General features: G+C 37.2%; 3 protein-coding genes across 7 annotated transcripts; 2 read left to right on the top strand and 1 right to left on the bottom strand.

Annotated features, from left to right (window-relative positions):
* Nucleotides 1-4,214: 4,214 nt before the first annotated feature.
* On the top strand, nucleotides 4,215-6,669 carry LOC131787120 (histamine H2 receptor-like). Of its 3 annotated transcripts, XM_059104216.2 has the most exons (3): nucleotides 4,215-4,413; nucleotides 4,737-5,451; nucleotides 5,563-6,669. In XM_059104216.2, exons 2-3 carry the CDS (start codon nucleotides 4,749-4,751, stop codon nucleotides 6,042-6,044), a joined length of 1,185 nt encoding a protein of 394 aa, XP_058960199.2. In that variant the 5' UTR covers nucleotides 4,215-4,413; nucleotides 4,737-4,748; the 3' UTR covers nucleotides 6,045-6,669. The 3 variants fall into 3 exon arrangements, with proteins under 3 accessions (XP_058960199.2, XP_058960197.2, XP_058960198.2); XM_059104214.2 differs by having other exon boundaries at nucleotides 4,737-6,669; XM_059104215.2 differs by having other exon boundaries at nucleotides 4,215-4,485; nucleotides 4,737-6,669.
* Nucleotides 6,670-7,375: 706 nt separating this feature from the next.
* Nucleotides 7,376-20,500, top strand: LOC131787018 (mitotic apparatus protein p62). 3 transcript variants are annotated; one of them, XM_059104090.2, is made up of 9 exons: nucleotides 7,376-7,547; nucleotides 13,343-13,434; nucleotides 14,587-14,623; nucleotides 14,984-15,017; nucleotides 15,610-15,786; nucleotides 17,749-17,951; nucleotides 18,023-18,080; nucleotides 18,786-18,857; nucleotides 20,006-20,500. In XM_059104090.2, the coding sequence occupies exons 1-9, from the start codon at nucleotides 7,494-7,496 to the stop codon at nucleotides 20,263-20,265; spliced, it is 987 nt and encodes a 328-aa protein (XP_058960073.2). In that variant the 5' UTR covers nucleotides 7,376-7,493; the 3' UTR covers nucleotides 20,266-20,500. The 3 variants fall into 3 exon arrangements, with proteins under 3 accessions (XP_058960073.2, XP_066029189.1, XP_058960074.2); XM_059104091.2 differs by lacking the exon at nucleotides 7,376-7,547 and adding an exon at nucleotides 13,228-13,259; XM_066173092.1 differs by lacking the exon at nucleotides 7,376-7,547 and having other exon boundaries at nucleotides 12,922-13,434.
* Nucleotides 10,540-13,057, bottom strand: LOC131787017 (protein EFR3 homolog B). Its single transcript, XM_059104089.2, is given in 8 exon segments — nucleotides 10,540-10,644; nucleotides 10,646-10,839; nucleotides 10,842-10,985; nucleotides 10,988-11,077; nucleotides 11,080-11,418; nucleotides 11,421-11,780; nucleotides 11,783-12,715; nucleotides 12,718-13,057. Coding segments are annotated over 8 exon segments (2,481 nt in total). The 5' UTR covers nucleotides 13,034-13,057.
* Nucleotides 20,501-20,574: the final 74 nt, after the last annotated feature.

Raw genomic sequence — 20,574 nt, 5'->3', positions numbered from 1 at the left:
AATAAATGTAAACACCAGAGATCTTAAATCGTGTTTGGATTTCTTCTCACTTTTCTTTACACCAGAGGTATGGCAGTTATTAGTTAGTCAGACCAATTTGTATGCAGAACAGAAAAGAGGCCCGAGGGAAAGTTCTGTATGGTACTCAGTCACTGTGGATGAAATGAAAGCTTGGTTAAGTCTTTATTTAGATATGGGCCTAGTCACTAAACCAAGTATCAGTTCTTATTTGCATAATTATGCTAATTAGGTGGCTCGTGACGTCACAAAAGTATCATATCCCATAATTTCTCTAACTCATATGAAAGCATATTTTCCTAGCTTTCTAAATATGTATAGGTCTGCAGGTGTCTGTAATAAAGAACAGACTTGGCAAGCATTGTTGTAACTATGCCTATTTTTGTGTGAAATATATGCAAAGGGTTAATCAAATAAATACGGTATGCATCGTCTGCTGTGATGTATTATCACCTTGCCAATCACAAACCTTTGCAACTTTCTCTGATGCTACAGTGAACAAGATTCGCGGCGATCAACTACCGCAGCACTTAATTTTACAAAATAGCCTGTGTCAGGCGTTCAGCGGAAGTAAAACGAAGCGCTATAGTAAGTTATAGGAAAAGGATTACTTATCGGTAGAGATTCAAACATTTGTAGGGGTAATGTGATAGACCCTTAGGTATACCGGTTAATACATTTTGTGAACGTTTTAGTGGAGAAATAGAAAGTGGTCTCTTGCTTTAACTAGGACTTAAAAAGAGGGTCCAACGTGGGTTTGGCGGGATGCAGGATGAGGCTTAAAGTGGAGGCGGGATATGGGATATGCTTCGTTTCGAAGGCGGGATAGGGGACAGGACGGGTGCTATCGGGATCATATTTTAGCTAGAATTGCGAGTCACACTGTCTCAGGGACATTAAAAAGTATTTATTTGCTTTAAAAACGAGGTTTATTAATGTTCCCGTGTAATTTGGAGTTTATAGGCCTAAATGACTTCGTAGTACGTCCAGTCTGTACTTGTTACGTGTGTTTACACGGCTCCATGGCATGTTCGGTTTCTCGCCTTTGTTATAATTTTGCTCTCACGAGTATTAGTGAACGCTTCTTTCTGTATGATATTATGGGCGGTTCTTTGAAGATTTCTCCTAGAAATGGTTGTTGCTGCATTAAATGCCACTTGCTCATAAGGACTTCTTTAGGGTTTGGAACTGTTGGGTAGTACTGTGTGACAAAGGGCAAGATTCGATTGTTTATTTTTCCCTGTTAGAGGACGGCCCGTTTACTTCCTTCAAATTTCACCTTTACGAGTGGGTTGTCAATGAAAAAATCCGGGTAGCCTCTCTATGCCAGTTACGATTTGAACTGAAATACAAATCCTAACTAGCAGAGAGAGGCCTGGCTGCAAAAGCTTTTCTTTTGAAGCCTTTCTCTGCTCCCGGTGGGTGAAATGTTGTGTAGAAAGTGTCCTGGAATACCTCTGTTGGTTTGAAGAGGATTCTCACGTCTAATACTAACTCCCTTTTGAATCTTTTGCCCCTATAGAAAGTGGCGTCTAAGGAAGTAGCTTCTGAAACAGATATTTCAGCCGTAAATTTGATTGTTGGGTGGTATTCATTTGCCTGTTCATTGAACTGGTTGACGACACCTCTACTGGTGTGTAAGAGAGAGATTATGTCTTCGATGTAGCGTTTCCAAACAAGCGGTTTGTAAGTGCCTTTATCTAGGATTTGCACTTCATTTGCAAAATCTAGTACCATTTGCTGCCCATGGTTTTCTCCAGTAAGCGCTTTGAAATTGGGAGGGGGGGGGGGTATATTTGTGTGTAAGCTCATAACGTCCATTAAAACGAGTATCACTTCTTTCGGAATCCTTTTTTTTTATGAAGTTGATGAAGTCTGTTGCATCTTTGAGATTCATGAGACTTCAGTTGTGGTGGCGATCGGCTGAAGAATTTAATCTATGTAACAGGATTGCTTTGCTGCTATTATTGAAGAGCACTTACTTCCTTTCATAGGTTGGTAATAATTTTGCATTGAATAGTTTTTATTATTTTTATAAATTATACACCTTAGATAAGGCGTCTCTGACCTTTTCTAATCCTATCCTATTTCGAGGAATATTGCAGTGGGGCTGCAAGTTAACCAAAAATATTTCTCGTTTCACCTTCAATAATTAAACTTGGTTTTTAGTATTACATGTTTTATTAATCTTACTATTGTTGTCCTAATTTTCATCATTATTCCTATCATTATTGTGATTATTACTATCACCATTATTATATTGCTTGTATTACTCGTTTATCTCACCTATCAATTGTTGTTGTTTTTTTTAATTTCATTGATTTGCTTCCATACGTCTTCTCCAGTTGATATTCACTTGGTCTTCTCTTATTACTGTAAGACCCTCCAAGAGCACCCGCGCGCGATCACGGGTATTACATATTATAAGCAAGAGATTACAAATTGAATCTTTTGTGCCAAGAGATTCAGTTTATAATATCTTCATGTACTATTGTTCTTGCCTTCCACATTCCAGCGATTTCTATTTCCAAGTCTTTGAACTCTAAAAGTTTCCTGATGTTTTGGTGGAAGAAATCATGTCTCTTTCTTTTTTATAACAATGTGTAAACAGTTTACTCTATCTAAAATTTAACCCATACTTCACACTTAAACCGTACGTCACGTTTAGCATCTCGAGAACCTATTGACCGATTTCTTTTTTAACACTCCGAGTGAACAAGACTAACATACCAATAAACAGCCTTTTTCATTCTAAATGTTATGTCAGCACTTCTCCGACAACATTAGACATAGCAAGATATTTTTTGAAGCTGAGACTGGCGTGAGACAAGGTGGTGCGATGTAGTTTCTCCTTTTCAATTTGGCTATCGACTGGGTCATGAGACAGGCAACAAGAGAAACAAATGGAATAGAGTAGTCCCTTTTCAGCATGCTTGAAGATCTGGATTTTGCTGATGACTTAGCACACGCAGGGTCGGATCCAGAGCAAAACCAAGCAGCTCAACAAATATGTGAATCAACTTGGCTTCAAGATCGTCCTGAAGAAAATTGAAGTCATGACTCTAAATGTATCCAGTCCATAATCTATTAAGATTGATGATCAAGCATTAGGAATCCTTCACCTACCTTGGTAGTGTTTCGTTTATCAAATAGGCGTTGCCTCTTGTTGACAGATTTATTTAATGACAAGAATCGTGATTAACATTAATAATATAGATTGATTCAAAAGCCTTAGATTATTATGTTTCGAGTCAGTTTTTCACCAGAATCGAAGTGAGAAAGAAGTTATTTTGTTATCATTTTTTTTGTCTCTAAATCCTCTTGCCTGGAGAATCTGCTAACCTGTAAAGTGATACTGTTGTAACGAACCGCCACAGAAGTAAGTTTACATTGAAGGTTTTGAATTTAGCTACGAGATTAAGACTTGATTTACGTTTGTTCTGATTGCGAATTATAAATGTATTTCTTTTAGATCGAATAATTATTAAAGCTTGGCTTGATATTATACGGTTTGTGGTGGTCATTTGATCTAACCAGTTCTGAGTAAGGAAACAGGTAGTGTCATAAAGAGTAATGGTGGAGCAAAAAGGGATATCCAGAACCGACTGAACATCCCAAATCGGATGATGGACGTCCGAAGTCAGCACAGTACAACAGGAGAGGAATGTAAGGTTACCATAGCCACTGGCACTTTGTTTGTGGTACAACATTGGAAGATCTTCGTAAATTTAACGATCTAAGAGCTCGCTCTTGAACCGTCTGCACTTTTCAAGTTTCAGGAGTAGCCATCGCTCTGACGAAGGGCTAACGCTCGAAACGTCAGCTTTTTTACCCTTTACGGTGGCTAATTTACGTTTTCAACCCAGTTGTTAACACTAAATTACCTGCTATACTCTCCCACCGACGCAGCACCACAGTTTCTTTAGAAACTTACCCCTTTATTCAGTAGCCAGGGAATACCTAATAAGTGATCATAAATTGCCAATAGATTCCCTTATGCTAATCGACCGGTTTAACAGTATCAGTCCAAATGAAGTAGATAAAAGAAATAAAAAATGGTCAAAATGCAAGCGTTGGGGGCCTACGATCACCAGGGTATGCAAATGTTTTGGTGTTAATTCGAGAGTTAGAAATGCAAATATTTTTAGAAAAATTTTAAAAATGCCTAACTTGTAATTTGTTCTGGATGAGTGAAATTGTTTTCTATCATAGAACGAAATCAGCGAGCTTCAGTAACTTTTCAGTTTCGGAAGGAAACATCGAGTCTGATCTAGTTGAAGCCCTCACTACATTTAAGCGTTTATTGAAGGGAGACGAAGTCGCGTCGCAGATCTCAGAAGTTTTACTGATCGCTGTAGTAAGGAGAATCATGTTTACGTGACTTTATCTCAACACGTAAGTGTTTGTCCGTAATTCACGCTTGCTGCTTAGCTTCCCAGGCGTCATTTGATCGATATCAGTGTAACGGTATGTTCTGTGGTTTCTGCTATACATGTTAAATTAACTTTTAGAGGAAATCCTTCGCATTCGACTTTAAAAATAACTATAAACGAAATTTATGTGAAATCGTCGAGTAAGGTTGTTAGATATATAGAGACTTCAAATGCAAATCTGTTTGCATGTTTTGCTGGTACAACCTTGGACAATACACACTTCAAGCGAAAGTTCAGGAGAAATTATAGAGTAACTTGTCTTGTTTTCTCATTGAATTCTTGCAGAAAGCTCTAAACATGGACATGGAGGAAACCATTGCTCCCAACAACTCCATCTTACCTCGAACTGAGTACGATGATAATTTCCTCGTGGATTTCACAGTCGTGGAAACTTCTTTTGCTGCTGCCGCTTTGCTCGTCATCATGATAGCGTGTTTAACAGGAAATCTTGTCATTTGCTACGTGGTTTTCCGCAGTAGACGAATGTGGACAGAAATGAACATGTTCTTGGTGAATCTCGCCATTAGTGATATCGCTATGACTTTTTTGTCTATGCTCTCTCCTCTCGAAACTGCTTTAATCAGGAAGTGGGCATTTGGCACGGGGCCTGTGTGTCAGTTAAACGCCTTCTGTACCTCTGTCTTAATTTGCAACACAATATTTACGCACACTGCAATATCAATAGACAGGTTTTTTGCCGTGGTAAAGCCAATGGAAAAAGTTATGACTAAGAGAAAAGCGTTTTTTAGCATAGCTGGTGTGTGGATGTTATCAGTGGCCATTACTATTGGACCTATGGTCGGCTGGGGTCGAAATGTTTACAACGCCTCAACATTACAATGCGGTTTTAAATTTCCTGAAAATGAATTTGAGAAATTTTACATCTTATGTCTGGCTGTAATCGCGTTTTTACTACCCTTAATTATCATGAGCTATGCATACATACGAATTTATATCGTTGTACGGAATCATACAAGGCGATTGTCAACTTCTACAATCGGTAATTCTCAATACTCTTTAATACAAAATCAAGACAGAATTGTCTTAACGTTTTTCCTCGCTTTAATTGTATTCATCATTTGCTGGACACCATTCTTTGTATTCATTGCAGTTGCTGCTTCAGTTTCTTCCCGGGAAAAAATACCACGTGGCTTAGGAATTGCAGCTTACTGGTGTGGCTTCATGAACTCTGCCATAAATCCTTATTTGATCGGCTTGAGGAGTGAGAAATTTTATGATGCATTTGTAGCTGTATTTTGTTGCAGATTTCATTCCTGTAAATGTAATTCAAATGAAAGAAAAAACGAAAGCACCAATCCAAACGATCAAATGCTTTGCACAGATGGGAAAAGAGAGTCGCCATTAGAACAAACATCACAAATGGCACATGTAGGAGATGACTATGCCAATTCATTTTTGAACATGGCTGCTGTTTCTGATATAAACGCAACTCAAGAAACGTCTGCTAAAATAACAAACGACGAGAAGACAAGACATCAAAGACGACAAGGGAGAGATGAGACCCCAGGGGTTATATATCCTTGTTATATCCATATGGTCGATGGAAAACTCTGGAATGAGGCCATTGTTTAATAAGCGTATTACTGATATTGTTCACGACAGGCCTTACTTCAAGTTTGACGGATAAATGCTGAGAGTTCAGATTATACGAACAAAATATGTCACACTATGTCTACAGCCATAGGGGAAAAGCAAATTCTAACGTAGGTCAGAGCCAAAAGTCCAATGCAAACTTTGAGTCTTTTTGCCGCTAAAACATATTTTACTAACTAGAGCCCAAGTGCCACGCTTCACAAGATAGATTTTTTCCGTTCTTCGTCTAGGTCGTACTCAATTTTTTTTTCTACGAACTTTAATAGCAAAGCTACTACTAAATCTAATATAATTCTTGCAACACGCTGCTTTGATTAAAATGCTAAAGGTACCATCAAATGTCTTAAATCTACAAGTCTGATCCACAAGTGATGTAGGATAGCGACACATCGGCAGAAATATTGGACAAGATGGCGGCCGCGTTTGCGCATTTCCTCCATAATGGCGTCCAAATAATATAGGAAACTGTATGGAAATTTGTAAAATTTCTAAAATATAACAATCAGGAGCTCATGGTCCCGTCTGCTCTCGATCGAGACATATTCAGTACTGATTTTGCTATTCATCAAACCTCACAGGGACTCGATAAATAAAAACCACCTACTTCCCGAGCCAGTTCTTTTGTCATTGATTATTGACCTAGGTTGCCATACAGTTCTTCAAAATCCGTCGTTCTCTATCCCAAACACTCGCCTATTACAGGAAAGTGCATCAATAAAGTCAACTGCTCTCGATCGAATTGACTGCTACAGAGTTCGAAGCGTCTAAATATCCTGTAAAATTGCCATTTCCTCCCATCAAAAAAGTTCCCAACGCGCCAGAATATCCCTTATTCTCCATGCTGAGTAAGTGACGAGACGCCATGTTGAAAACTATGACTGAAATAGTTAAACACGAGCAACGCTGATCTTCGAATCGTTGGCCATATTTGTTTATGTTCTTGCAGGGAAATAAATTAGTGCTCGGTCCTTTTCGGAATAAAAATATGCCAGGCATTGAATGCAAATTTAGTAGTCTTAGCGCGAAAATTAAATTAAAGCAAATCAAAATTCTGACATCATGTAATCGCTCTGCCTCGAAAAATCCCAAAGATTTACTTGCAGGTCTTCTTTTCTTTTTCTTTTCATCAAATAGAAGATCTGCGGTGCTCAAATTGTATAAGTCATGGTACGAAACACTCTTCTTTGCAGATCGAGCCGTGATCGCCGGCATATTGAATTCTCTTGATATTCTATTGTTCCGGAGTGTAATACGATATACCGCTGATAATTGTTAGCGGGCTCGAAATGTCCTTGATTTCTGGCGATGAGATAACTTCAAGTCAGTTTGGAGCTTTGCTGACTTGATCTAGTTTGCCTCACGTATAAACTAACTAGGAACCTTAACCTAATCAACCAGAATTTAAATCCAATTTGAAGCTTGAGTGTTATGTTGAGAGAGAGATGGGAGCTATGCTTGAAAACAGGTTGCGCGGAGGAAATGGTACGCTAATAGCATTTTAATGATTCTTTTTCATAAATAAGGCCCGCGTGCAGGATCAGATTATCTTGTCTTGATGAGTCTCTCCTTGAAAGTGAGCAGTATGCACCGTTGGACTGTTTTAATTTATATAGCATGCGTCGAAAATCCCCCAATATCGTTTTACCTTACTCCGCCTTATGCTCTCAACTAGTTTATTCCTTTACAGGGCTACGGATGAGATTAGCTTTCGTTAGGGAGATGTCCATTGTCTTCTTTTCACACAAAGATTTGTGAAATCTACTTCAAACACAGGCGTCGAATGTATAGAAAGAAACAAAGGGGCTCTATTAAAAATACCCCAATCTAATTATTTGGGAAAAGCTCTTACTTACAGCTAAAATTTGGGGGGTGATTATGATGGCCGCAATTAGAAAACTCTTTAATGACACCAGGAAGATTTCAGAGCTTGCAAACCTCGATATGGGATAGGGTTAATTTCGAGAGCCAATGAAAATTAACCATTAATAAGGAGCTTGCCAAACCCGACGCCCGACGCTTCGCATGGGTGGTTTCTCCCGTGTGGCTGAAAAAAAAAAAAAAAAAAAGAGTGAGGATTGCCAAGGGGGAGGTTCTTGGTGTGAAACGTTACGTTGCATTTTAATTCACTACCAATGGCGGGCTGTAGCCAGCGTTAATCCAACAATCTGGAAGGCCCGCGTATTTGGCTTCGCTTTGCCCACACAGATGGGTGTGGGGTCTACCGTATTTCAGATGTACAATCCAATGCGCTCATTTGCCGAACATCTAATCCATGCATATCTTTACGACATATGCACAAATAAAAGGGTGGCTGTTCACCGGGATAAGACAAGGTAAGATTGCAATTTACTCCTCTGCGCGATATGCTGTGTTCCTATTCTATAGAATTATAACAATCATAACACAAGTAGTCCAGATTGAGATAGACCAGTAAGTACTTTCCTGGCTAGATGCAAAGTCAACTGCTCTGAAACCTTTAAAGGGCCTCGTTCAGTGAGATAAGAAATTGCTCATCCACACACTGAATAAGTTGATGGGTCAGTAGTTGTAGTGAGGGCCAGTCTCTTTGCCCTTTAATACTTCTTGAATCAAAAAATTGGGCCAATCAAAATCTTCAGAAAATTTATTAGCCAAAAGACCAATTCTTTAAGAACCTGGTTGTCATACTAGAAGACACAATGTTCTCTTTAGAGGGCACTTTTCCTTTGATGAAAACTCGGCACCATTTTGTTTATAAATGTTCTGTTTACTGAGACATATAAGCTGATTTGCACCAATTAATTTGTATTCCTTCAAGTTCAATCCTGTTCTAGTTCTGAACCCCCATCACATACTCCGACACCCCATAAGGGGAAACACAATTTGAACCATTGGGATTTAAACCACAAACAGATACTGTCTAAACCTCTACACTAAAGAGCTGATCCAAATCAGATTTTCATCATTGGGCCTTTAACCATTAACAAATAGCTTTAATTTTAATGTTTAATGTAGCCAAGCTCACACTTTTTCTTTACCTTGTGGGATAATCACAGACTATTGGAATGATTTCTTTTCCATCCCACCAAGGGGTTACTGGACTTCCTAAAAACCTTTAGGCCCTTCAGTCAAAAGGCCTGTTTTAAAAGTAAAATTATTGAACATTTTTTTTGTTTAAACCCCTATATAAAAGACCCTCACTGCAAGTGTGGTGTATAGTAAAGTTATAGCCATTTGTCAAAAGGTACCACATGAACATACCTCAAAAATTACATTGGTAGATGGAGAGGAAGAGGAAGTTTTCTTTTAGGTAACCACTTTTAAAAATTTAAAAGTTGAATGAAATTTTAAACACCAAAACTTATTGCGAATGTGTGAGTGTCAATAAATCCAGTTCATTTTTTCAAAATAACCATTTGAAAAATTGGTACAAGTAGGGTTTTAACCATGTCCTAGTTTGGAGGAGGTCATAATTATTTGAATTCAAACAAGCAATTCACAAGAAAATTTGTTGAAAAATCAAGGCAGGAAAATCTATGAGATATTCGGAACTAAAAAATTAGGGGCAAGTCCTACATGAAGGAAGAAGACTGCTTTAGACCCCATGTAGTTTTAATCTCCATCAATTAAAAGTATTTTTTGTGAATGTATGGACAGTAACTGTATTTATGTGATGTGCAAAAGGAAAACCCTAACTTTATCAAATTGCACTCAAATGTGCCTACATTCCATGTGGATGCATACCATTAAAAATTTTGAGATTACCTTGTTGTGATCGTGCTTGGGGGATGATGAATGACTGGGATCTTTGTTTAAAAAAGGGCATTCTTGACTCAAATGAACAAGTTTTAGCATTAAACCAGAACAGCAGCCTTTTTGTGACATTATGCATTATAGTTCAGGCCAAGTCACAATAATGTTTCTCCTTCTTGTAGTTGGTTGTGCATTCATTGTCAAATTTTGAGGACCCAGTTTGAAATCAGACTTTGACCTTTTTGTTTATCTTAAAGAATCTTGGAATCCTGGTAAATTTCTTCCTATTGTTTTAAAGTGCTGAGAAAGATATATGAACTAAGAAGTGTTGCAGCATTCTCTTCTCCATGTCACAAAGAAGGAAAAAGAGCGACAATTTTATAACAGCCCAGTTTTGTAAATTCTGATCAAAAATTGTTTTAAAAAAGGTATTGCGACCATACAGAACAATTGAGTATCATATACAGGAGAGTTGGGTGAACCGAAAAAAACAAAAAAAAATAAAAAAAACAAAAGAGCTACTCTTGTTTACCTTCAGAGCACTTGATAACCAACCTGTAAAATTTAGTTCACTCCTGAGAATGACTACAGCCGGATTAATAATTAAAAAGAAAATCTGACAAATTACCTCATTAAATACCTAGAACTTGAAATCACTTTGAAATTACAATTTTTCTCTTAATAGAAATTCAAGTATGTTATGGGAAAAAATCATTTAACAAATTGATTGATAATTAGGCACTTACTGTGATGGACCTTTAACTAAATAAAATAATTCATTGGTGGTATTGTTGTATTTCATGAATACAACATACTGTCCAGGAAACTTCATAATATAGCTTTCTTCAACCAGGATTTGAAGACAAGCTCTGTGTTGATATACTAAGAGCTCTACTTTGAAGTGGAGTGCTAAGTGAATCCAGTACAGGAAGTACTTTGGAATTGAATTCTAGTGTTCTGGCACTTGCATCATCAGCAATTTCACTAAAACTTGAAACAAAATAATTGGCATCTTTACCTCTCTCCTTTACAACTCTGGATGATTTTCTGACACAACATCTTTCAGCATTTGAAATGTTATCCTCTCCTTTGGTGTTAATGGTTGAATTCCAGGAGGGTTTGCATCAAGTTCACTGTTGATATTGGATACCACCGATTCATTTTCAAACTGATCATTTTTTAAAACCCCTTTAGGGGTTGGTGTTTGTACGGTGTCTTCAGTAATCTACCATTATCGGCCATCACAGGAAAAGCCTCTGTAATGTTTGAAATATCAAACAGAGATGTTTAGGAATGCTGTTGGCTGAAATCACATGGGAATTGGCTGCAGGTTTCAAAGCTCTTTCTGGAGTCAAAAAGTCAGCTTCCTTCTCTCTCAGATGGATGATGAGTGAAATATAATCTTTGAGAACCTGATTTCCTGTCAGCTGAGCAACCACACTGAGATAACCTGCCACAAGTGCATGAAGTGCACAACGTATCATACTTGGTAACACCAAGTCATCATCTAATGCAACTTTCTGCAATCCAAATGTCATCTGTACCACACTGGAAATCAGTTCAAGGTCATCTGCAACCTCTGTAGTAATAACACCCATGGTTAAATAGATGGCTAGAATATGTCTACTGAATTTGAAAGCATGCAGGCACTTTCAAACAAAATACCACAGTATTTCATCCTGTTCTTTCTGAAGAAAAGGAGTTCCTGTTTTGAGCACTGTTCAGTGGTTAAGTCAATCTTCTTGCTTCTTTTCAGGATGCCATTTGCACCAAGTTTGTGAATGTTTTCATGACGATCAAACAGTGTGTAAAGAATCTCATGAGCCAGTCTTCTCACAGTTGGGTCTTCAACAATGGTTGCTTGAAGTAGAGATTCCAGAAATGTTGGAGAAAAGGTAGTTGCCAGGGAGATGGAGTTGAAGCTCTGTGCAACACTAAGAAGACATTGGAGAAGCATTTTCTGTAGCGCACTATCCCCTTCGCAATATTGGCATGCTTGTGATTTTCTCTTTTGACATACTGCTTACTTTCATGTCTTCTATCTGGCAAGGGAAATTTTCCCATTATGAACATCATTATATCAGTTTTCTGAAAGTCAGGCAGGACTGCAGCAAATGCTCCAACAGTACTGACCAAAGATTCTTCAAATTCTCTCTCATCATCATCATCATCATCACCATCGCTGTGAGAGTCAACAGAGGACCGTAAGTGACGAAGAAGGGTGTTGAAAACTTCCAGCACTGCTGGACCTATGGAACTGTTGCTTGCAATTTTAACACAAGCTGCTAAAACTTGCACAATACTGGCTTTCACTTTTGCCTTGTCTCTAATGTGATTATCCAGATGTGACAGAAGATTCTCAATGACGATGTAGTTAAACTGATTTTGTACTGAGTACAAAATGATCTTGAAAACTTTGAGTGCAAACTCATTGGGTACCCAAAGCTCGCTCTTATCAAAGTGAGTTAACACTGGATTCACAATTGATTTAATATTTCCATAACTTGCTCTGTTAATTAATTCTCTGAGGCATGATTCTGCTAAAGAAGCTGGATCCTCTTCAGTGGTGGAGGCCTGAAACTGCTGCTCACTTGAACTTTTGCCCTTACTGCTCTCTTCCATCACGAACAACAAAGACGGAACAATCTTAGTCATATGAGTATCATCCATGATGTTGGCTTGAAGGTCATCCGACACAGTTTTCCGTACAACGCCTTGTAATCCCTTTAACCCAGCCAAACGAATCCTGAAGCAATCTCGTTCATTTCCAGAGCTAAACCAGCACATCGAACTAAATTTAGAGACGAAAAAATCATAGCGTCGATGATAGGATGGGGTGTCTTCCTCAATATTTGCAAACTTTACGAAGGAGGTGCTACCAAGAACTTGTAGTTGGGCCTCTGGGCTCTCAAGTAGTTCTGTACCATTTTCAGAAAACTTTCTACGAATAAGTTTAAATTAGGGGCATGACAAGCCAATAGAAGCTGATCAAGGGCTTCCACGGTGATAAAAACGAACCCCAACCTTCTACGTTCCACGTCATTGTTTAATTTCTTGGCCAAATAGGAACCAATTCTATCCAATTTTTCAGGCGAAGAAAGGGCGTAAAATATTAGCTTGTCCATGTTTGCTTTCACTAAGCCTTGACGTGGGTCAGCTGGATATATATTATCAACTAATCGCTTATACCGTGGTCGTAAATTACCAACACAGGAACAAATGTGAGAGCTCGCCATTCTCGTATCTTTTTACTTAAAGTGTCCCTCAAGTACCCTTAATACGCAGGCGCTACAACAGAGGCACCCGTTTCTCCTTGCGGGGAAAGTGGGGGAGGGTACGGCTAAACGTGACGTAGGCCAATACTTGAACAATGTCCCGTCGTTCAAAGGGTCGCTGATATGGGGTGACAAAGTGAGTCACAAAAGGCTTGGGATCGAGAAGTTTACATGGCGGAAGATGACAGTAATGGACTACTTTTGCAGCGAAAGCGATTAGATTTCTTCACAAGCGAGATGAATCTACAAATAGCATTTTTTTCATTTAAGGTGCCTAAAGTGACTCACGTTGCTAACAGTTTGATGAGTAAGTGTCAAACAAGGAAGATGAACGCTGAAAAAGGGGACAATGAAGAGTCCAGGTAAGGCTAAATGTTCCTGGATCGAGGGGGCAATTTTGTTATGAGGGAAACACTCTGGATCTTGATAGATGTTCAACTTTTTTATGTGTTTGCATGATGATTAAATTTGCGATTAGTTCAATACTATACTCTTTTGATTGCAAAATGCATCTGAATTGACTGATGTACATCTTTACGATGCCATGTCGAACAATATTAGTAAGAGAACTCAAGTCACTATTGATTGCCTCAGCCCAACATACTGACGGTGAAACTGATATCAAATTTTAAAATGTGGTAGCATTTAAAAACGACCAAATAAAGACATAATTCCAAAAAATTGAACCTAGTATGCATATTGAAAGTATCTTGTTGAAGTTTTTTTACAGGAAAAATATCTAGAGGCCCAGGTATTTTATCCACTCAGTGTGTTAAATTTCATACATTATTAGGCTGATACGTTGGTGTACTGCAATTCAATTTCTACATGATATGCGTTCAGAGTGCCTGTCATTAAATAGAAATCTTAAAAACCGATGAAGTTTGCCAACTAGATTGATAGATCACTGAAATTTAAATGGTGGATTTAGCTAAAGCTTGCTGTTGCAGAGGTCCTTGCAACTGACTCCCAGTTAACCTTGCACTCCACATAATACTAAAGAGAAGAGTTATTATTGGTGCTGCAAAATACAGTTGAAACTCTGAAATATATACAAGGATGATCAGAAAACATTCACAAAAATAGTAACACCTTAAATTGATATTCTGATTTAAATTGTCAAGAAAACAAAACAGGTATGTGCATTGTGTGCTTCAATTTATACGAGGCTGGCTATTATTTTTAGTTTAAGTTTTCAGAAAATAAATCAATCATGGAAGTCACCTGCTTGAGCAAAATGGCTGTTAGTGGAGCTTGAATGCAGACACATTTCTATACAGATTGTCTACTTAACCTTGCAAAAGGCAATAGTAGGGTTAATATTATAGAAAAGGTTTTGAATTTCATAATTCTAACCCAGTTCATATAAGAGTGGCTCCAGGTGGTATTCACTTTGTATTTACAAGTTAGTCTTAAGTTTCAGTTATCACTTAGTTTATTGATTGTACTGTATTTATAAGATTTGGACCAAAAATTGTTTGCAATTTTCATCTCTTAAATTTTATGTTACAAAGTGGACCAGTTGGAACAATTAAGAAGACTTTGGGGAAGGTAATGGTGGATCTTGAGTTTGCTTCTGTCATCTTAAAGGGGAGAGGGAGGGAGGAACTCACCAGAACTTAGCTACCAATATGTAGTCCACTGTCTTCATCAGAAAATACTAAGTTCATAATCAACATTGAATTTCAGGCTTTCATTATTCTCTCTAACCAAAAGTAATGGTCACAACTTTTGACCAAATATTACTTAACACTGTAAATTACTGTTACAAACCTCTCTTGAGATAGTTTAGTTACAGAGCTGAATAGCCCACACCATTATTTCAGCATCTTGTGAAAAGGTTTGATAAGAGAGACTCAGTTTTGCTTGTATATTAAACTGACTTGATATTTATTATTTTCATATCTATAGGTAACCTCTGAAGGCTTGATTGAGCTCCCTCCAGGTACATTGTGAGTGTAGGTTAATTTATTATAAAATACTTGGCTGCATAGTATTTTTAAAGGTATTGGTGTCAAATGCACCAGTCTTTGTCAGTGATGAAAACAAGTGGCCTTCTGTTGTTGCTTCTGTCTGTTAGTATGGATCCTGATCACCTCAACAACCCATTTATTGAGTTAAAATGGTGAAAGATAGTTGATCCCCATAAGGAAAGAAAAGAGCTCAATCTCAAAGTGTCTATGATATATCTTAATATCTAAGGGCCCCCAATAAATGAAGTGTTAAAAGTAATCCTATAATACTTTAAAATATGCTTTAATGGTAATCTGTTGATGCGCTATAGTTGGCACAGTCTCTAAAAAGACTATAGATATCTTTATGAAACTGTATCTCCTAACATTATATTAACACAGTGGTGAACTTTGTGTGATGCACAAAGAGTCTGGATTTAATAATTTAGTCCATGTTGTTAAGTTTAAAAAAAATTTTGCAATTTTTTTTCCAGAAAATGCACAAATTTCACCCAAAGTAAATATACCTACCTTCCTTTGGATTTAACTGTTCAAGATTGGTCTTTTTGTACTTTAATGTTGTAGAGCCTGGTGCTGTTAAATTTGAGTGTCAAGGTATTTCAAGGCCTAGTTCCAGCGCAGCTGTCAGAGTTGGGAGTGCAGGACGTGTAGAGAGGAGCCTTCAACTTGCAAGGAAAAAGGAATTAGCAGATGAGATTCCAACAAGATGTAATAGCGCTGGAGCTGAGATGATTTCTCTGGGTAATGTTGCTCGAAGCTGATTTGAAATATGTAAATACCATAATCAATAATATTGTTATGTCCTCAGTCTCAGGGGCTTTACCAAGTAGGCAAGGAAAAGCTGCTCCTCAAAGTACATTTTGCTTTTAGAATGCCAAGGTTATGATGGAATTTTTATCTATCTGATCTAAAATGTCTTGAAAGGTTATTTATGATCATGGTAGTTTGCATAAAGGGATACTAAAATCCATTTACTGCTTTCAATTGCCTTTTTTTCATTTCATATCCTAATTTTTTATGGTATGCAAATAAACAAAGTGATAACAAACTCAACTAACTTTGCAGTCAGATACAAATGATGGGACAGATTACAATGCTATCCACACAAGAATGTTTCCAATGTAACCCACTAGGTTCCAGACCTCCCAAATGGGGTTCCACTTACTAATTGATATTGATATTTGTGAGTAATGCTTTCTCTACATAATGATACAAGCTTTGAGAGGTTTGGGTCTGCCTCTTAGCCTGGTTTAAATTTCCCTCAATTAAAATCACAAAAATATTGAAATTAGGCCTAAGAGGACTGGAAAACAATTGCATTATCAAGTGAGGGAACTTTTGTCACATGGCAAGGTGTAGTGCATATATAACTGTTAGTTGACCAGGTGTGAATAGTCTTCTCTTGTTAATTTGCTTTAACTGATGTCATCAGGTCCCATATTTGCATAGCTTACCTGATTCTTTTTACAAATATAAAAGCTCATTTCTCTGTCACCCTTAAAATTTTAAAGGGGTGAAAATTTGACTATGGTAGCTTTGAAAGCATTTTGTTCATTTTATGGGCACCAATTAATCAACTAAAACCAAATCATGTGAATAGTCAACATGGAATCTTACTACATGTATATTCATCATGCAATGTAAAATTAAATATTTTGGGTGTCAGCCTTTTGTTGAAACAAAAAAACAATTATGCCTTGTTAAAATGTGACAACTTCTCTAGTTTATCTAATTTATGATGTCTGGCTGTCTCCTATACAGTCCACCTGATGAAAGACAAAATTATATTCAAATGTTTTTTTCTTTAAATGAAGAGAAATTATCAGATATTATCATTCTAGAAAACATATTGGTTTGGTATAATCATGTTCTATGTTTAAAAAAGATGGGTGATTTCATGATTTAAGGTTTTTCAAGTACCTAGCTTGAGTTTTTTTACTTGATTGCTACCAAGGTTTTTGGCTTTTTTGGGGGTGTATATGTCAAATATGAAAACTTCCACTTTCTTCATGTTTTTAGTCCTCTCAGTTTCATGTAACTATTTGTAGGATGCTTTTGGTATTTAATAGTCAGGGGTTATGGCAGGCTTGTATATATATCAGTGTATATATTCTTGTATACAATATCTTCCTGTTCCTTTCTCAGACTCTGTCTTTGCTATGAGAAGATTCATTTTATCATTTAACCTTTTTTGATTTGATGGATATCATTGATGTTATTTATTTTAAGTAGAATTTATTTTGTTTGAACTTCATTTGATAATGCCAATTAACTTGATAATTAATGATTCCACGATAATTACAATCATAGTTAACAGTTACTCAGCAAAGTGGAGGTGAATAGTGGTGGATATATACCAAGCAGCAAAGTGGTGTTGTTGATATCCACCTCTTTCACTAACACAGGTGAATAATTTTTTTAGTATATACCACACAGATGCCAAACAATTAGTGTATTTCTTTCAATATACCAAAAGATGGTTGGAAATTAAACTATTGACGCACAATTTTGTTTCATCAGCTGCTTAGAGGTGAATAGTACTTGCTATTCATTTCCAAACTAATGAATCAGTAGGTATGAAAAAGTACTATTCACTTGAGTGGTTTTTATTAATAATGAAAGTGATAGGAAAAGAATAGTGATGATAGTAATGATGTCCAAGTGACATGATCACCAGAGCTTGACTCATAGTTTCAATTACAGCTAAGGTAAAACACAGCAAACAAATACAGGAAATGGAAAACTCCCTAAGACAGGCTGCCAAGGTTTCCAATAATGAAGACAACACTGATAGTGACTCATCATCATCATCATCATCATCATCATCAGAGGAAATTCAGGAGGAAAAAGAGAGAACAGCTAATCAAATCCAAAACAATGAACCTTTAGATGAACTCAAAGCAGAGGTACTGTGAATTTTAATACCACATTATTATTTTTTCTTCAATTGTTAATAAGGTTTTCATTTTTGCTTCAGTTCCTAACTACTGTCATGGATGAAAACTATGAAAAAGCCAAGGAGCTCTGCCAAAAGAGTAAGTCATGGTTCTTTTCGGCTGATGGGATATTATTTAAACAGGCACAGCTTTGTCTTTGGTACAAAAAAGATATGTGCAAGGCAAAGAAAATGCATCCTTCATTATCTACACACAGATACGCTATGTTTAAAAAGAGGCAAACTGCAGCCCTGCTGTAGTGCTGCCTCTTCAAAGAAGTTCGGTTGAAAGTGAGAGATAGAGCGCATTTGGAGTTAGTGATGTAAAACCAAAATAAAACTAATCGCAATCGCCAACATGAGCAAAGGGAAATAAACAGACTTTAACCACTGAGGCACGGAAAAATGCAACTGACCAAGTCTCAATTGGTTTGGGATACATTTGATTTGTTGAAAACGTGGTGAAAGTTTTTCAATACAAAGCGAAGTTAAGGAAAATTAATGCAACACGCTATAACTGGCGACAATTAATTTAAAATTGCTCTAAAGAGTGTAATGATAGAACAAATTTTGGATGTTGGCTATCAAGATTGCTTAGCAACTGCAGCCTCTATCTGGAACAAACTTGATGGTGTACTTTTCCGTTCTGTTGAAAAATCGAAACTTGACAATGGTGCTGAAACATAACTTATCACCGCTAACCTCTTTAGTATTTAGTATTTACAATATATACATGTGTACACATCCCTTTGTTTACATTTTAAAAAATTTCCTCTTTTTCTACTTACTTGTTATGCCTCTTCAGTTCTTCTTCTGGAACCAGATAACAAATTATGCAGTGAATTTCACGCTGTCATCGTGGAAAAAATTAAACAAGGTTTGTTGCTAAAGCCAATACCTCTGTGTCACGAACTGCAGATAGTGAAATACTCTTGAACTGGGAGCCACGAGGTGTAGGTGATCAGCGGTTGAACCGTAAACAAAATACATATGTGGACGAGACTGATTAGGGTACAGATTCAGTGATAATGTCTTAACAGGACCCTTGTTATTACTATTCTTCTCTGTCCACCCTAAAGTGCCAACGTAAATTGTTCTAGTTGTATATAATACTGACCACTTTTCACATCGCCAAGAGTGAAACAGTTTCAATTCAATACACCGTAATGATGCGATTTAGTACCCGGGGCACCTATTTGCTTTTGGTACCTCGAGGAAGGGCGAAACAGAGCGCTTACAAGGGATAGGGTGCCTATTTCTTCTTTTAAAGGCAACGGAATGTGCGAAAAAGAACTTTGATGTTTATTTGAGAAGGATTGAGAAAACTGGAAAACGGACTTCTTGTCTCTGGATCTGTCCTGGCTAGAACAAAAAGCCAAGCAGTCGCCGCATAATTTTAAGACGAAATCATTCGTTTGATGGAACTGTGCAGTCATGGACGTAATAGTTGAGAAACTGAGGCGGAGATAACTGTTTTTCTACTGAGGCTGTAAGTGAGCAATGAAACGAAAATGAACCACAGTTGATCGCAATATACATGTACATGAACTCTAACAGTGCTATCACTGAAACAGAATAGGGTGCTTACTGGAGTATGGGCACTTATTAGTGTGAGGGTGCTTACTCAATAGGGGCGCTTATTAACCAGAACGAATTCGAAGGGGGTGCTTATTAACGAGGGACGCTTTTTGAAACGAGTGCGCTTAATCGTATCATTATATTACCGTAGTACAGGATAACACGACGTATCTCTTATCTCTAATATTTGAATATACAGAATTAGAATTGCTTAGTAGTTATTACCTTGTTTATTTTGTAACTAAACCTACTACTATGTGGAGTGGAGAGATAAATAAAATACAAATGCATAAGCGTTCACAGTAAGGAAACGAAACACAGGACAAACTTTATTTACCGGAGTATGAAGAATATTTACAACTAGTAAAGTGTAACCTGTTTTTTCCCAAGTAATGTTACAATCGCGGATGCAGGGAACATCAGATTTTTTCAAAATTTTCATTTTAGATGCAGTTAGTACTGAAGATAGCGAGGATGAAGATGAGAGTGATGAGGAAGATGATAATGATGAAAAAAGTGGTGATTCAAATGATGATGGCGAAGAGAGCAATGACTCAGATGACTCAGATGATGATGATGATGATGATGATGATGATGATGATGATGGAGATGATGAAGAAAGTGATTCTGGTGATGACTACTCAACACCATCAGGTCCCATTAACCTAATCATGGGTGGTTTGCCAATCAAACCCCACAATAGGTGACAATTATGGTGTGGTTTGGATGGTCAAAAAGTTAAGTTTGACAAGGACCAAACGAAAAACTCGGTTATTAATTCTGAAGTATTCTGCCTTTTTTGTTTGTTTGTTTGTTTGTTTGTTTTCCTTTTTTTTCCAACAGAATATCAAAAACTGCTTTATTTTCACAACTTGTTGTAAAGGGAATTTTTTCTCGTTTTATATATACATTCAAACAGTCAATAAAGTATGTTAAAACATGCTTATTTGTGGATTGGAATCCTAGTTTAAACCATGCCCAATAGGTAGTAATTACAATTTGTGTAGAAGTTCCTT

The sequence above is a fragment of the Pocillopora verrucosa genome, chromosome 10, assembly GCF_036669915.1.
Source record: "Pocillopora verrucosa isolate sample1 chromosome 10, ASM3666991v2, whole genome shotgun sequence".
In the NCBI taxonomy this organism is placed as follows: Eukaryota; Metazoa; Cnidaria; class Anthozoa; order Scleractinia; family Pocilloporidae; genus Pocillopora; species Pocillopora verrucosa.
This window is presented reverse-complemented; position numbering and strand designations above follow the sequence as displayed.

What these genes read in the sequence shown, in the direction of transcription:
- LOC131787018 (XM_066173092.1), top strand. Translation starts at nt 13,244, where the DNA reads ATGGCGGAAGATGACAGTAATGGACTACTTTTGCAGCGAAAGCGATTA. An exon ending in GGGGACAATGAAGAGTCCAG is followed by an intron (nt 13,435 to 14,586) that starts GTAAGGCTAAAT and finishes TATGTTACAAAG; the next exon opens with TGGACCAGTTGGAACAATTA. An exon ending in CTTGATTGAGCTCCCTCCAG is followed by an intron (nt 15,018 to 15,609) that starts GTACATTGTGAG and finishes TTAATGTTGTAG; the next exon opens with AGCCTGGTGCTGTTAAATTT.
- LOC131787120 (XM_059104214.2), top strand. Translation starts at nt 4,749, where the DNA reads ATGGACATGGAGGAAACCATTGCTCCCAACAACTCCATCTTACCTCGA.